Source organism: Cydia fagiglandana, chromosome Z (assembly GCF_963556715.1).
Source record: "Cydia fagiglandana chromosome Z, ilCydFagi1.1, whole genome shotgun sequence".
In the NCBI taxonomy this organism is placed as follows: domain Eukaryota; kingdom Metazoa; phylum Arthropoda; class Insecta; order Lepidoptera; family Tortricidae; genus Cydia; species Cydia fagiglandana.
In genome coordinates this window covers 12,932,715-12,948,399 of record NC_085959.1, presented here as the reverse complement: position 1 = coordinate 12,948,399, position 15,685 = coordinate 12,932,715, and the positions used below count along the sequence as shown (strand labels likewise).

The window sequence follows — 15,685 nt, the reverse complement described above, 5'->3', positions numbered from 1 at the left end:
AGATATCAAATATATCCACAGAGAATGCAAAGGTAGTACATACCTACATTTAATAAATGTAATTAAAATGTGAGTCAGTGTTACACTGTCGAATTAATTTGATGACGCGTTACTCATATTGTGTACGTTACACCGATATAATTACTACAACCCCTTTCAAACTGATTTATAAATTAACGTTTCTGGACCGTGAAACGCAAGAACAATGAAGTTTACATGTCTGCAGCACGCGGGTGTACAATATTGCACATAATTAAATATTAATTTGAGTTTCTCGACAAATGTAATTTTTTGATATGAAAATAAAATGTAGGTGTAAGGGTAGATGCGGGTGGTGGTGACGGGCGCTGCAGGCGCTGGCGGCGCGGGGTGCGGGCTGACGCACGCGCGTCGAAAGGCGCCGCGGGGTGGGAGGCGAGCGCCTAACACTATTTAAACTGTCCAAGCGAACCGTCATCATGCATTGGTCTATTTGCAATCGCAAAGTTTAGTTAGCTATCGTAATACGACAGCTCGAGTCGTAGACAGACAGGCAAAAGCCCGTGGTCGAGACCTAAAGCTCTCGCAGACGCTCAGCTAGCTAAGCGCGCAGTGAACCCCGCGTTCAGGCATAACCCAGGAAACCAGTAACCCAGTGGAGTGTATCGAAATGGCTGTTGCTGCTGCCCAGAAGAACCGCGAGATGTTCGCCATCAAGAAATCCTACAGTATCGAGGTGAGGACTATCCCCTGTCAACCTTGATTCCCGACTCATCGCTTCTACGCCGCTACCTATTCAATACTTGGGATCTTTCAGTTAATCATTGATAATTAATTATCACACATTTGCCGATCATTCTTTATCAGTAAGCTTTGTAAAAAATATAAACATGACAGCTAATTCATATTTTCAATAAGACTGACTAGCTTAACAATGTGGCATCTCGAAAGGCTTAACACAAAAATGCTTAACTACTTACTTAAATAAAGACAATAATTTATATTTCAATACTAGCTATTTACTAAATATTAGATCAGTGAACTAAAAAAAGTTAATCATATAATATTATTGTACATATACAAATTAAAAGTCATTCTTCATACTTAGATATCTCTTAGACTGTTTTATTTTTCAAGTAGATATTAATTTATCTTTACCTATATGTATATTTATGTGTTTGTTTATTTGGATGCCCATTTGTGCTTTTTCATATATGTATATATTTATTAAGTGGGTTTCACAAGCGATTCTTTTACACCCAAATCAGATATCGCTTATTAGCGATAAGACCACCTGTTATCTGCCTTTAGTCAATTTTGTTTTACCAAAACTGTTTCTTTTTTGAGTTGTGCAATAAAAGTAGGTACGTATTCCGTTCTATTTATCTACCAATAATAGAATATTGGGATGTCCCTTGAGTGTAGTTAAGGCCTTAATTGAGACCTAATTAGTCCACATTTAATTGTTTCCATTGTATTTTACACAGCTTAAACCAAAATACTTACTTTAATGTAATAACTTAAATAAAAACCGGTTATTTATCGTAACACAATGGAATTAATTAACTTGAGACTAATTACAGTTCTTAACTAAGATCTTTTTTTTATTCAATTCACTCGATTCCTTCTCTTAACCGCTTAAATCCTATAGTAACTAATCGTACCTGTCCTCCCTCAGTTAGAATGTGTTATATTATATGTTATGGAGTACCTACTTATTACTATCGTTTCCAGAATAGGTCATTCCAAAAAAGCGTGTATTCGATATATATTAATAAGTTAAATAATTTCGATTTCGGGAAGGTTTTATTCCGATGGTAAACACTTAATATCTGCGCGACTTAAACAAACCCGAAAACCGTATTAGCAATGTGTAACAAGTAAATTTTTACCCACTTCGATACTGCTTAACATGGCATTTGAAATTTAAAGTACAACAAAATAGTAAACAGAAACAGTGACCTTGACTTTGGTTTGACCTAAAAGGCTTTCACGTCTGTCAAAAATGGTCTCTGCAAACCATACCGATTATCTATTCGCGACTGGTCAGCCAATAACAATGGACATAACACATTATAAGACAAAATACTAAGGTTTTTTTTTGGTTTCGTGCTCATTGTCAACTAGCGACCTCCGCAATGCACGCACGTCGCCTAGACACAGTAATCATCGTATCCTAGCTGCAATCTCAAAACAACCGGCCTTGTCAAATATGTAAAATAACTTGTGCCTTTATTTAAAATACATACCTTTATTACTATTATTACAAACTCTAAAGTTCATACAATCGCGCCCGAGATGAAGAGATTGCGTGAAAGCGCAAGCGGCGTAAACAGATTATTCTGGATGCGTAATTATAATAAAGTCGTACATGCATGTAGGTTTTTTCCCCTGAATTACATAAAAAAAATCACGGGGCCATCTGTTAAAGTGCTTCTGCCGCGATATTGAGAGCATATTACAGCACCGACGGCAGGGCACGTTTAACAAAATTATTCCAACGTACAATTACCTCGCTGTTACGCGATACACCTCCATACACTTTCTCGGCATATTCACAATATCGTGTGACACGTTGCATAATCAACAAGACAATGCCTAATTGGTATTTATGTACAAATTAAAGAGTACTTGATTTAATTTTCCAGATGATGGATAACCGCGAGTAATCTTGTTTGTTTACTATTTCCATGTTCAAAGAAACTGTCATACTTATTGTGAATTGAACTGAAGGTGTTATTAGTAATGACTAATGTCGGAAGTAGCTTGCACTGTAATAGAGTCGGACCAAAAAAAGTCTGCAGCGGATTTGATAGCCCACGCAGTGTAAGTGTCATTTATACGTCATAACTTCATAGAAGTTTGACGTTTAAAATAACACTTGCACTGCGTGGGCTATCAAATCCGCTGCAGACTATTCTTGGTCTGACTCTAGATAGTTTTGATAAAGATCAAATTTTATATTGATGACGCCTTTACTCCGTTACGGTTAAAACCATATTTATCCCTTATAATGTAGTAAGTCTAGGTACTGCAGAAAAACATACTCAATAGCCTCATCATTGTTAACGAGAAGATTAATTACTATTGTGAATATTCAAGTCGTGATTATATCACGATTGTGATAATGATTTCGTTGTGTCAATGCAATTACTAGTGAACCACAATCATTTTTGCGATAGGCTGTTTACGAGGTCTGGTAGGTCACGATAGCCTGTGCGAAATTATGTTGTTTTATTATCTACCTATATAAACATTCGAGACCAGAAAACCTGTTTGAAATGCAGACTCTGTTTTGCCATTAACTTCTGCGATGCGATGCGATGTTGTTAAACTGTTGAATTTTATTAACCTCATGTGCTGTGCGATAATCAACACTTAGTAATTTGTTACAAATAGGCTTGAATGATTGTATTTCCTTGACCGACGAAGGTCGGAATGCAAGGCAGGTGCGACGCTCACCGACTTTACCACAAACAGTAAAGATCGTTAAAATTCTATCACACTGCAAAACGACAAACACTACTAGCCAACAAAGAACCTGTTCATTTTTAGCCGGCAATCTGACAGCTTCCAAAGACTTAATATGATACCGTCACGCAATGCACAAAGTGTTAACTACCGTGAAGTATAAGATCAATGTTTACAACGAATTCGAGGTCGTCGAATAAGCCCTTGACCAATTAGAGGTTCCGCACCGCGGTCAAAATCATCCTCAAGGAAAAACTAGAATAGGTAATCGGCGCGTAACTGCAGGAAATACGTAATGTTTAACAATCTCATAACCTAAAATAAAAGTATGCGTACGATACGTACGATAAAATGGATTGAATTAGGGGATTGTTATAGTGAAGGAGTCTGTTGGATTGATGGGTTTGTAGGTGCGCCTGTGGGGCGGTACTCGTGTAGGGACGTAGGTCCGGGTGCTCTCTAGTTCCGCTTAATTACCCGTCGGTCGATTGGAACGGTGAAGTGGCCACTCGGACACACCAAGGCTATCTACCGGATTCCGAATCCAACCCGCTCCATTTAGGCGGACTCGAGCCTTACTGCTCGACAGTATTGTTTCCGCAGTTTTATTCAGACACTCAATTTGTGTTCAATTCGACATTCTAAATTGCACGTGAACTTGTGCTAATAGTAATTAAACTATAGAACTGTCCTTCTCTTATCGTATGAGTCGGTAGACAATCAGTTATAACTCTAGAACTCAGTTGTGTCAGATGTTTTAAGCAGCATCGTGGTGATGACACGCGTTCGTGGCAGTGTAGTCCTATGCGAGACAGGATCCCGGGTCCACACATTTTGTCGTTTCAATCAATACTTTCAATTACAGACCTATCATTTTATAGAAGTATGTCTGCTATTGATTGAAATTTAATATATTCTTGGTATATAATAACTGTTGCGTTGTTAGCACTTAGTGAGTTTTAGTCGTCAACCGACGTCAACCTTTTGCATTTAGTTTTTATCTACATCCAAGAATACATCATTTCAGTGCTGCTTGTAACAATCGCGAATGATTACCTTAAAGCGCAACCCTTGACATAGTTAGTCGCGCGGCCACTCTAGTGGAAAATGCTAGGTCTTGTGCGGCTGTGGCCAGCCAAGAACGCGTCATCGAGCTCAGGAAATTTCTTGATTCCCTATTTTAATTAACATTATGTACTTAAAAACTAATTCGTCGGTGTGTGACGTGTCAGAGGAATATTTGATTAAGTATGTTTAAATACGTGTGCATCTCATATTCTTTAAACATAATTAAAAACTATGCCTGTATCGATATCGGGAAAAGCCAATACTAAACGTATTCATGCTCTATTACATCATAATTAGTATAATTAATTGGAGACCTACGTTTAGGTCGTATAGAGTAGAAGTAGGTACGCACACTATTAAACTTTTGAAAAAGAAATCATACTCAAGTAGTTCCTGTCCTAATTGCCACTTTTAATTGGCTTAACTTGTATTGAGAGTCAGTGGTCCAGAAAGTGGCGTTCCTTTGAAAGACTCCCTCCGCGAGATGGCGTTTCCGTAGTGGTAATGGCAGCACTTTACACGCGCCCGCACTCAGGAAATAAGCTTAGGAACTTCGTAAAAGCAATTTCTGCTCGCACATGAAATATAATGCGATGTGACCGCTTTATATTTATAAGGATTTAGGAGATCAACCTATTTTTAGAGAGCCTTTTGTGTGCGGGTTCCTTGGTTAAAAGGTTTTGGAATTATTGTTACGGTTTTTTTTTTACTTTTTACAGTTAGGTACATACTTAAATATTCTTGAACTGCAATTATCGATATCGGTCGGTCACATAATAACAACCCTGGCCCTGGAAGGAAACTACCTTAAATCCTTAAGCTGGCTCATTTTACTTAAAGGAGACATTCCTTTATTTTTAAAAAGAAACAAAAGGTTACTAAAAATAAACATCATACTTATGATTACTTTAATTGCGTAATCGCATGGTGATTTTCAACAGTACCTAGTAAATGTTTAAAAATGCACGACAAATTAACCGTCGATTACTAGGTACTTTTTACCTACTATGCATGACTCACGTAAATATAGACCATTTCGCACACATTTCATTCCAAACCTTTTTGCGGCATTAGTGTGAAGTTATACCTATACTTGGTCAAGCAGATCTCGTCAGTAGAAAAGGCGCGAAATTCTAATTTTCTATGGGACGATAACCCTTCGCGCTTACAATTTTTAAATTAGCCGCCTTTTTCTACTGACAAGATTTGCTTGCCCAATATAGTTATTAGTACCTACGGTGTAAAGGGTTGTCACTAAATTTGATTTGCCATTGTTTCAGAACGGCTACCCATCACGCCGTCGCTCACTGGTAGACGACGCCAGGTTTGAGACGCTGGTTGTCAAACAGACCAAGCAAAGTGTGCTTGAAGAGGCTCGTGCCCGCGCCAATGGTAAATATAACACTGATTACAAAACCTTTATCTCCTCCGATTTTTAATTTTTTATTTATTTTTTTTTTTCTTATTTTCTTAATTTTGTTTAATTATTTTTATGAAGACTCTGGCTTGGACTCCGATTTCATCCAAGATGATGTTCTACTTGGCACCAACGATAAATCCCCAACTGTGGAGGACGGCACTCAGCAAGATGATACGAAGAACGGCCACCTTGGTAAATCATTTTGTTTTATTGATTTTATTTGTCATTTTTATTTTTATGATTTTCTTTATTTTTACGTTGGTTTATATTTTTTTGTAGCTGATGCTGACATTGGGGACGACGCTAATAAAGATGACGGTATGTTTCTGGAAATATTTTTTTCTTGCTCTTAAGTATAACTATGTACTCGTAATTGTCAGAAAGCCTTTCAGCGATTGAAAATCTTGCAGTTTTATTTTAGTAATTATAAAGTGATGACTGATCTATTTTTTGCAGATTATACTCTGACCGAGGAAGAAGTGATTCTGCAAAACGCAGCTAGCGAATCCCCGGAAGCAGAGCAAGTCATCCAGCAAGCCGCCCTTCTGCTGCGCATGCGCGACGGCATGGGCTCCTTGGCGCGCATCCTCAAGACCATCGACAACTACAAGGGCACCGTCGTCCACCTCGAGACTCGCCCGTCTCAAGTCACCGGCATCCAGTTTGACGCGCTCGTCAAAGTCAGCATGACCCGCGTCAACCTCCTGCAGCTCATCAGATCCCTCCGACAGTCCACCGCCTTCGCCGGCGTCAACCTCGTCTCCGAGAACAACGTCTCCTCTAAAACCCCCTGGTTCCCGCGTCACGCCTCCGATCTCGACAACTGCAACCATCTTATGACCAAATACGAGCCGGAGCTCGACATGAACCACCCCGGCTTCGCCGACAAGGAATACAGAGAGCGCAGGAAGCAGATCGCCGAGATCGCGTTCGCCTACAAGTACAACGACCCCATTCCATTCATTACCTACACGGAGGCGGAGAACGCCACCTGGATGCGAGTATTCAACACCGTGCTGGACCTGATGCCCAAGCACGCATGCGCCGAGTACAAGGCCGCGTTCAGCAAGCTGCAAGCTGCGGACATCTTCGTGCCGCACCGCATCCCCCAGCTGGACCACGTGAGCAACTTCCTGCGCACGCACACCGGGTTCACGCTGCGCCCGGCCGCCGGCCTGCTCACCGCGCGCGACTTCCTCGCCTCCCTCGCCTTCCGCGTCTTCCAGTCCACACAGTACGTGCGCCACGCCAACTCGCCTTTCCACACCCCTGAACCGTAAGTATACCACTACACAGTTGCCTAGATAATTAACACTATACGCATGAATCTTTAATTTGTTTACTTTTAGGGTTCCGTACCCCAACAGAAAAAAACTGGAACTCTTACAGGATCACTTTGTTGTCCGTCCGTCCGTCCGTCCTTGCGACCGTCCATCCGTCCGTCCGTGTGTCTGTCTGTCTGTTAAGCCCCTTTATCTCGGGAACGCGTGAAGGTATTGAGTTGAAATTAAAACAATATACTATGGTCTACAGTTCCTTCAAGCTGTAAAAAATCGAACATTAAAGTTAACGTAAAAAAAGGTACAGCCGTTTATGCCACAAAAAACGACGTATATTTCGACACTCTTATGGGAATCAAAATTTATTGGGTACTTCCCGTTGACCTAGTGTTTGCCAAGTAATATCGTCTTACATTACAAGTACAGGAATAAAAACTCAAAACAATAAATTAGAAAAAAAAATTAAATCAATATATTGTACCGGAAACCACTGTGGGCAAGTCCGACTCTCGCTTGTCCGGTTTTTTATATCAAGGACGCTATTTTATTATGAATTAGTTCATTGAAGCGACACTATAATGCCTACTAAATTATTTAAATGTTTAAATTGAATCAGTTGGGTGTTTTCCGGGTTATAAAATTTAAATATAGGCTAATAAAACAGTTAAGTTTATAATGAATTACAAATGTGCATTTGTTTAGTATTTCAATCATAAATAACCAATATAACTTAAAAGTTATTTAGATGAAAATATTGTACCTCAAAACTAAATGATAACAATCATTTTAAACTTGCAATTTCATGGTCAAATAAAATATAATTTAACCATGTAATTTCAAATTTAACATGTCAAACTAATCGTGCATGTATGCTTCATTACATCATTACGGATAAATCCGGCAATATAATTTGATTACGGTTAAATAAGGCACTGCTGTCCACTCCGCTGTCCGTCCGTCTGTCTGTAACCAGGCTGAAATTTTCACAGATGATGTATTTATGTTGCCGCTATAACAACAAATATAAAAAAAAACCTAAATAAGTGGGACTCCTATACAACAAAGGTGATTTTAGTTTGCCGTTTTTTTGCGTACGGAACCCTTCGTGCGTGGGTCCGACTCGCACTTGTCCGTTTTTTTATGGAAATATTACACAGGACGTCCTTGTAGATGTTATGTTAATTGGACCAAATCGCACCTAAGAGGCCGACTAATTACTTGAAATAACTATGAGGATTTTTTGTCTCGATCGTCCTCCGATTCTTAGCCTTTTTTAGATGCACGCAGTTTCGAGTTCACCGATATATCTACCTACTTACCTATAGTAAGGTCAGATTTTTATTATACTCGTATACTTAATTAAACAGTTTACATACAGAGTAGGAAAAAATAACAAGTACGTAGTTCATATGTAAAACCAGGCGACTCTACTTCTAAGAGATTCGTTTGGCGTTTGTCGACGATGTACAATCGCCTGCGCTCGAGGTGTACCAGTTAAGAAAAATTTGACTTAATCCTTACCTGCAAGGCGTTCAAACGAGTATCGCCCTAAGGGTGGGTGGTGGTACCATCGCCCACATTGTTTACTGTTTTTTAATAAGGTCCACCGATGTGTAGTTAACAGTGTTTCTGTTTGTACAATTGTCATCTTGGTTAGGCCCCCGGGCAGAATTCAGATATATTTTTACTTGATGTAGGAGGGGGGTAATGAATGCCATATTTTATTTAGTTATAAACGTTTTTATTACACTTGGCAAGTTTTAACGCATAAGATTATCATTAGATTTGCCTCAGTTGCTGAAATGACACAGCCTATAAATATTAATGTTGTGATCAATTGATTATACAATCGTCGTGTCGATCAAATCGATTTTAAAGCATGTTTGAACTATTAATGTCACAAGTTAATAGTTAATATAATACAACCTATTTGCTTTGAGAGCAGCCGGATGAATATATAACCTCGTTAAGTGATGTATTAAAGTGCCTGCGATGTTGCTCGTCGGCGTCGCCCTTTGACCACGATGCTAGGTTATTTCCAGCGAGAAAGGGGACTTAATTGAATCACTGTCCACTCAAAATATTCAGTTGAGCTAGTAAAATTAAACATTTAAAAGGTAAAAGCTGCAAAATATTAAATCAAATAAATTTTTCTTTGTTCCAGTGATTGCATCCATGAACTCCTTGGACACATTCCACTTTTGGCTGATCCTAGTTTCGCTCAATTCTCACAAGAAATTGGTCTGGCTTCCCTTGGCGCTTCGGACGCTGAAATCGAAAAATTATCCACCGTAAGTACCTACCATTAAAGAGAGATGTAATTTCCTGTTATTTAGTTAGATGTACCTATGCCATGTAACGCCAATGCGAATTGCACTCACCATTGTATTCAGGTATTATTCTGCGAATGCAATAGCGAAAAATTATTTTGGAAATACGGATGTATGGAGAGAATCATTGAGATATATGAAGAATTTCTTTCACAGGTATACTGGTTCACTGTCGAGTTCGGTCTCTGCAAAGAGAATCAACAGCTGAAGGCGTACGGCGCGGCCCTCCTCTCGTCCATCGGCGAACTCCTGCATGCCCTCAGCGACAAGCCGGAACTGCGACCCTTCGAGCCCGCCTCTACCTCTATTCAGCCCTATCAAGACCAGGAGTACCAGCCGATTTACTACGTCGCTGAAAGCTTCGAAGACGCCAAAGAAAAATTCAGGTAACTATCATAATCATAACTGATAACAACTGTCGCCGTTCATCCAGACATTCCAGAGTTCCAGACACATGTAATAAATAGGTTATAAAGATAACGATGGTGTAGGAATTCATTTTCTTTGCAAAAAATATTAAGTTTATAGTTAATTTTGACGACCGGTCTGGCCTAGTGGGTAGTGACCCTGCCTGAGAAGCCTAGAAGGTCCTGGGTTCGAATCCCAGTAAGGGCATTTATTTGTATGATGATACAGATATTTGTTCCTGAGTCATGGGTGTTTTCTATGTATTTAAGTATTTGTATATTATATGTATCGTTGTCTGAGTACCCACAACACAAGCCTTCTTGAGCTTACTGTGGGACTTAGTAAACCTGTGTAAGTATGTCCTATAAAAAAAATTGTGATTTATCGTATATTTATTGCGGAATTTGGTATGGTACAGACGCTGGGTGTCAGGCATGTCCCGGCCGTTCGAAGTCCGCTTCAACCCGCACACGGAGCGCGTGGAAGTGCTGGACTCCGTCGACAAGTTGGAGACCCTCATCTGGCAGCTCAACACCGAGATGCTACACCTCACCAACGCCGTAAAGAAGCTGAAGAGCTCGCAATTCGAGTGAAACCACAGCCGAATCCAATGATCAGTGCACGCGGCTGCGCCGTGTTCTGTATAGCTAGTGATATTATAGGTGTAAGACTGCCCTCCAGTGTGGAGCGTGTGTGCGCGTGTGATAACCATCGGATGGTATTTCGTTGACTTCCTTTTTGTATGTACCTTATTTTATTATTTATTTTGCCGAGCTCATTGCCCGGGCCTCGGAAAGTGCATAGAGCTCCCGATTGCCCATTTACGGAGGCTGTGCGCGTTTCCCGAGTCCTAAACTATTATTAGAATTAAGGCGTAATTTAAAGAACGACACAAAGAAATAAAAAAAATGGAGCACCCAAACTGAAAACAAACAGAAAATAAACGTGTTTGAGCACAACACTGTATTTCATTCTATTCATTCTAAACTCCTGTACAATATTAAAATACAATCTTTACATATGAACAAAGAAACCCCCGTGACCATTAAAGCATAAAATATATGTTATACTTTCAGTTCCTAACTATTCGGTTTTCTTATACTTTATCATGTTATTAAAGTATAATATTAGGTAGTTAATCAAATTGCCTTCGAGAGCAAATCCCAGCAAAAAGAAAAAAAATGTTGGTTTTACTTTACCAAATGAGCTCATCATGAAATAGAGGAACGAAATAAAAATGTATGATAAAATAAAAAATAATTGAAATTTAAAAAAATGTAGTGATGGCTGTATAAAAGGAGCAAAGAGAAAAGCAATAAGCCGAAGGAGCGAGCCCGGCGGCGACCCCACGCGCACTTGTAATAAGATTTGTTGAGGTCTCTGGGGAATATGATGGCTCCAATCCTAATCAGATTTAAATGTGTTATACCTGTAATACAGTCTAAATTCAATTTTATTTTATCGATTCCGCCACCTAATTTTTAGTACTCAAAGCGACATTTTTATTTAACGTTTAATAATAAAACTCAATCAAGTGGGCTTTGATCTCAACCTCAAGGTATTTCCTGAAATAAAATGATGGCGATTCGAACACACTTAGTAGCTAAACGTAGTATTGGAGTAATTGGAGCAAAAAAGCGATTGTTAACCGCGGTTAATGAGAGAACCGGTTACGCTGGATCGAGAGCAAAGACAACTGAAAAGGGAAAAAATAGCGGTGGGTGAGGTATGTGCACAGACAGATATCCAAATAGAGGTTGAATAAAATTTAGTGTGAGTTGTATCAAAGTCAAACGTGCCAATGCCCGAGCGATGTCTGTTTCAATAATAAAGTATTCTATTTGGTACCGATTTATTATACATTATGGGGCATGGCACACTGCGTCCGAATCGCACGTCGTTCATTTAACTCGTTAACAGAGGGTTCCGTACAAGTGCAACGATAAAAACAAAAGATTTTTGACCAGAAGTATACTCGTGTACAGCGCCATCTATCGGCAAATCGGCTCATTAATTTGCGCAGGTACTTACAGTCGCCATCAGATATATCGGAGCGGCCAAGGTGTTCACAATATCTGAACGCGCACTCTAATGGCTTGACAATAGAGGCGTGTTTAGATATTTGTGAACACCTTGGCCGCTCCGATATATCTGATGGCGACTGTACATATGGGTTATCAGGAATTAGATCTTTATTTAAAAAAATCGGTACAGTTACATAACTTTGCTATTAGTTTTTGAACAATCAAGAGAGCCTTTAATTACCAGTTGGTGTGGTGAAAAATTATTTGTAATTAAAAAAACAAATTAGGTGATTTTTTATATAATTTCATTTCATAACATGACAAATGTATTTATTTCATTTAGAATAAAAAAGAATTATTAAACAATAAAAAGACTTAAAATAGAAAATACAAACTAAAATTAAAAACTAAGCTTAAAAATAAACTATAAATAGAAAATTTGTCCCAAATCGCCGTCTATTGGCAGCGTGCCCAGAAGGCTGGCAGCATTGCCACGTTGTATGGCAATGCTGATCCGCTGCGCTAGATATGACCCAGCCCTCTGGTCACGCGTCAACTCGACTAACCTGCGGCTACATTCGTTGAAAACTCTGTGGGCGCTTTCCCCCCAAGGCCCCATAGTCTCAACCCCAAACGGCTCAAATATGCAACCACTATTTATGGTTGCATACTTGCGCCGCTTGAGAAGCTCGGCCGAATTGGCAGCCGAGCCAGCCTTCACTGCAGTGCCGTGGAGATGGGACAGCGCTAGGGTATCGGCACAGGTTGCGTCCCAAACCAGCGGCCGTCCCATCTTCCACGGCACCAGGGTCATACCGTCGGGTCTTTTACCGTCATCGCGGGCGAGGCCAGTAGGTTCTAAAACGGCCGGTGCTCCCGCACTGGCTAAGGCCCGACGGATGACATCATTAAGGCTGGCATGGCGGGGGGCACGCCCAGCGCTTCTGCCGCAGGATAGACCATGGTGGCCCAACCGGTCCACTGGGTCACCGCAGCGACAGCGATGTGGGGCAACACAGTTCACTCCCAGGCGGAGAGCGACGGAGAGACGGAAGGTGGAGTTGTCCAAGAGTGTTCCTGTTGAAATGGAAGGCAGAGCTTGGAGCCACTGCCCGGATTCCCACTCAAAAGCGGCGAGCAGGCGAGCGCGCTCATGTAGGCTGGTTGCCGTTTGGTACAGATTTTGCCGTACCAGCCTACAAAGCGGCTCGTCCCAACGACGCTGCGAATTGGGATTATCGGGCAGGTCAGTGTTTGGGCAAGAATCGCTCCATGCATTTCTAGCCTCTAAATTAAAAGGTATGTTTAATTGGTCGATTGGGGACTTTAGAATTTTAGAGACTAGTACCTGTGAACTATTTGTTGAGGACAGAAATGCAGGGAGCGATACGCTAGACACTTTTCTGATACCCAGACCACCATGCCTTATCGGCAGGGAAGCTTGGGTCCATGAGCGGTCGTCCAAATTTATGTTAATAACTGAAATTAATAGATTTTGAATAATTTTGTCGATTTTTTCTAAAAGAGTGGGAAATTTCCAAAAATGCCTGCACCTTAGAACGTAGGTGAATTTTGGGACGAATAGGCAGTATCGAATAATGGTGTACGCTACATGAGCATTAATTTTGGACATGCGATCCGAAACTTCGTTGAGGTTTTTAATTTTGTTCTCTAAAAAATCTGAAAATGATTCGTCCAACACAGGTGCCCCTAGAAGGTGAAGTGAGCTTTTCTCCGTAATTTGAATACTAGGAGCAAGACGACGGAATTTAGAAAGTACGAAATCTTTGTCTAGACTTGTATCGGAAAAGAAAAGTTCACATTTAGAAGAGTTCAGTTCTAATCCGATACCGCGGAATTCTTCGATTAAAACGCGAAAATCCTCTAGGACTTCGCTTACATCACCTCCTAGGGTGCCGTCGTCTAGGTACCACACATTAAATTGGGAGTTTAATTTTGCTATTATTGGGTGAATCGCTAAACTGAACAGCGCGGGGCCAAGCGGGTCGCCTTGTTGGCAGCCTACGGCTGAGGAGAGATGGTTTTCTTTAAAACGTAATTGGGAGGCGTTGCTATAGCACTGCCAAATAAAGTTATAAATTTGTGGTACTTTTATGCGTGTTTGTTCTAAGAGGGCAGCTCTGTCGACACTGTTGAAAGCATTTTTCACGTCCACCTTCAACAGGACCTTACCGGAGGTTTGCGTTATATGAGTTCTGAGTGCATGGACCGCGGCCTCACAGCCCCCCTTTGAACCGAAACCCAATTGAGTAGGCTGGAAGTACTCGCTTAGAGGGCGGGATACAGCAGTGCAGCCGATTTTAGCTACAAGACGGCGATACGTTGTACCCACAGCAATTGGCCTGATGCCACCATCTTTTTTCAAAAGCGCACATAAGTTGGCGCCGTACAGTGTACTCGTAACTTCTGTAGGTATTTTTCCCGATAGCATAAGGTTGCTTAGGTCTGCCAGTGACTTGAGGAGCAGATCACCGTCGTTGCCTGAACTATGTGCGAGGAGGTCCTTGAGGTGTTGTGGGGTCAACCCATCCAGCCCACTAGCTGAGCCGCTCTGGAAGGACATGATAGCTTTAAGGACCCCATCGGCAGAGGTAGTGAGGGGAGGTGTTGATAAATCTGGTGGATCGGGGAGGATTTGGTTTGTTGATGGCGATGGATGCTTGGTTTTTAAAGCTGAAAGAGTTTCCTGGTTATTAGGAGCAATACAGTCTGTCGAAAAAAGTAGACGAGCTGCTCCTCTAATGTCACCTTCCCCTACTTTGTTTTCAATATTTTTGTATAAAGATGTGTTATGTTTTGGAGCTATTCTGTGGAGGTCTTCGAGGGGATGTGGATGTTGACTGTTATGTTTTATTTTAGCCGTAAGAGATGTAGTTTTGTTCTGGTCGGTTATATGTAAGGTTCGATAGGGGAAGGTGAGTAGTTGCTCCCAGGCCTGGCAAGAGTTTTCGGACACAACATTTTGTAACAAAGAAGTAAGTTTTTGTGCAACCGATACTCTTGCACCTCTTGGGACTCGTTTGATAATACGAATGGTATGTTTTAGGCGACTTAAGGTTTCTGAAATATCGTATACTGTAACTGGGTGGTCTAAAGTATCTATTGGAATTGGATGGTCCGCATTCATAGGGGTATCTGATGGGGATTTGTGTTTTTTGCCCAAGTGTACACTAAGGCCATGTTGGTTCTTAATTAGGTGATTATATATTTTGTGTAGGTACCTAACATTTATGATAATGTTATTTATGTAGGTAAATAAACATTTTTTTTTGGTAAACTTCGGAGATAACGAAGTAATAATATAATAAATCTTAAAATACATAGAACTAAACGAAATCTAAAAATGGTCCTTGCGGCAAAGTAGGTACCAAACAAACATGCAACTTTTTATTTTAACGAATGAAACCAGTTTATTTCCAATATTTATGTATTCACTTAATTGCCAGTTGGAATTTGGTCCTAAATGTGAATATATGTACACTACACATCAATTTTATTTTTAGTAGAGTAATTAATAAATCACTTCACGCCAGAAAAACTGACACGACACTTAAATTTAAAAATCCTAGTTAGAAATATGTCTGTACATAAGTTTATGACAATAATAGTCGGTGTTCTGCGTGGACTTTAAGGGCGAGTTGAGAGGCGGCCGCGGGTAAAACAAAGAGCAAAACTGCGAAGAGT

General features: G+C 40.4%; 1 protein-coding gene across 1 annotated transcript; it reads left to right on the top strand.

Moving 5' to 3' along the window:
• Positions 1–451: 451 nt before the first annotated feature.
• On the top strand, positions 452–10,915 carry LOC134678700 (tyrosine 3-monooxygenase). The gene is made up of 8 exons (XM_063537357.1): positions 452–715; positions 5,799–5,910; positions 6,017–6,130; positions 6,218–6,256; positions 6,395–7,214; positions 9,383–9,509; positions 9,705–9,934; positions 10,375–10,915. Exons 1-8 carry the CDS (start codon positions 650–652, stop codon positions 10,547–10,549), a joined length of 1,683 nt encoding a protein of 560 aa, XP_063393427.1. The 5' UTR covers positions 452–649; the 3' UTR covers positions 10,550–10,915.
• The last annotated feature ends 4,770 nt before the right edge of the window (positions 10,916–15,685 follow it).

Excerpts from the sequence above, each read along its gene's own strand:
- LOC134678700 (XM_063537357.1), top strand. The coding sequence starts at position 650 with ATGGCTGTTGCTGCTGCCCAGAAGAACCGCGAGATGTTCGCCATCAAG. Across the intron at positions 6,131-6,217 it reads TACGAAGAACGGCCACCTTG|CTGATGCTGACATTGGGGAC; the intron begins GTAAATCATTTT and ends ATTTTTTTGTAG. Across the intron at positions 7,215-9,382 it reads CCTTTCCACACCCCTGAACC|TGATTGCATCCATGAACTCC; the intron begins GTAAGTATACCA and ends TCTTTGTTCCAG.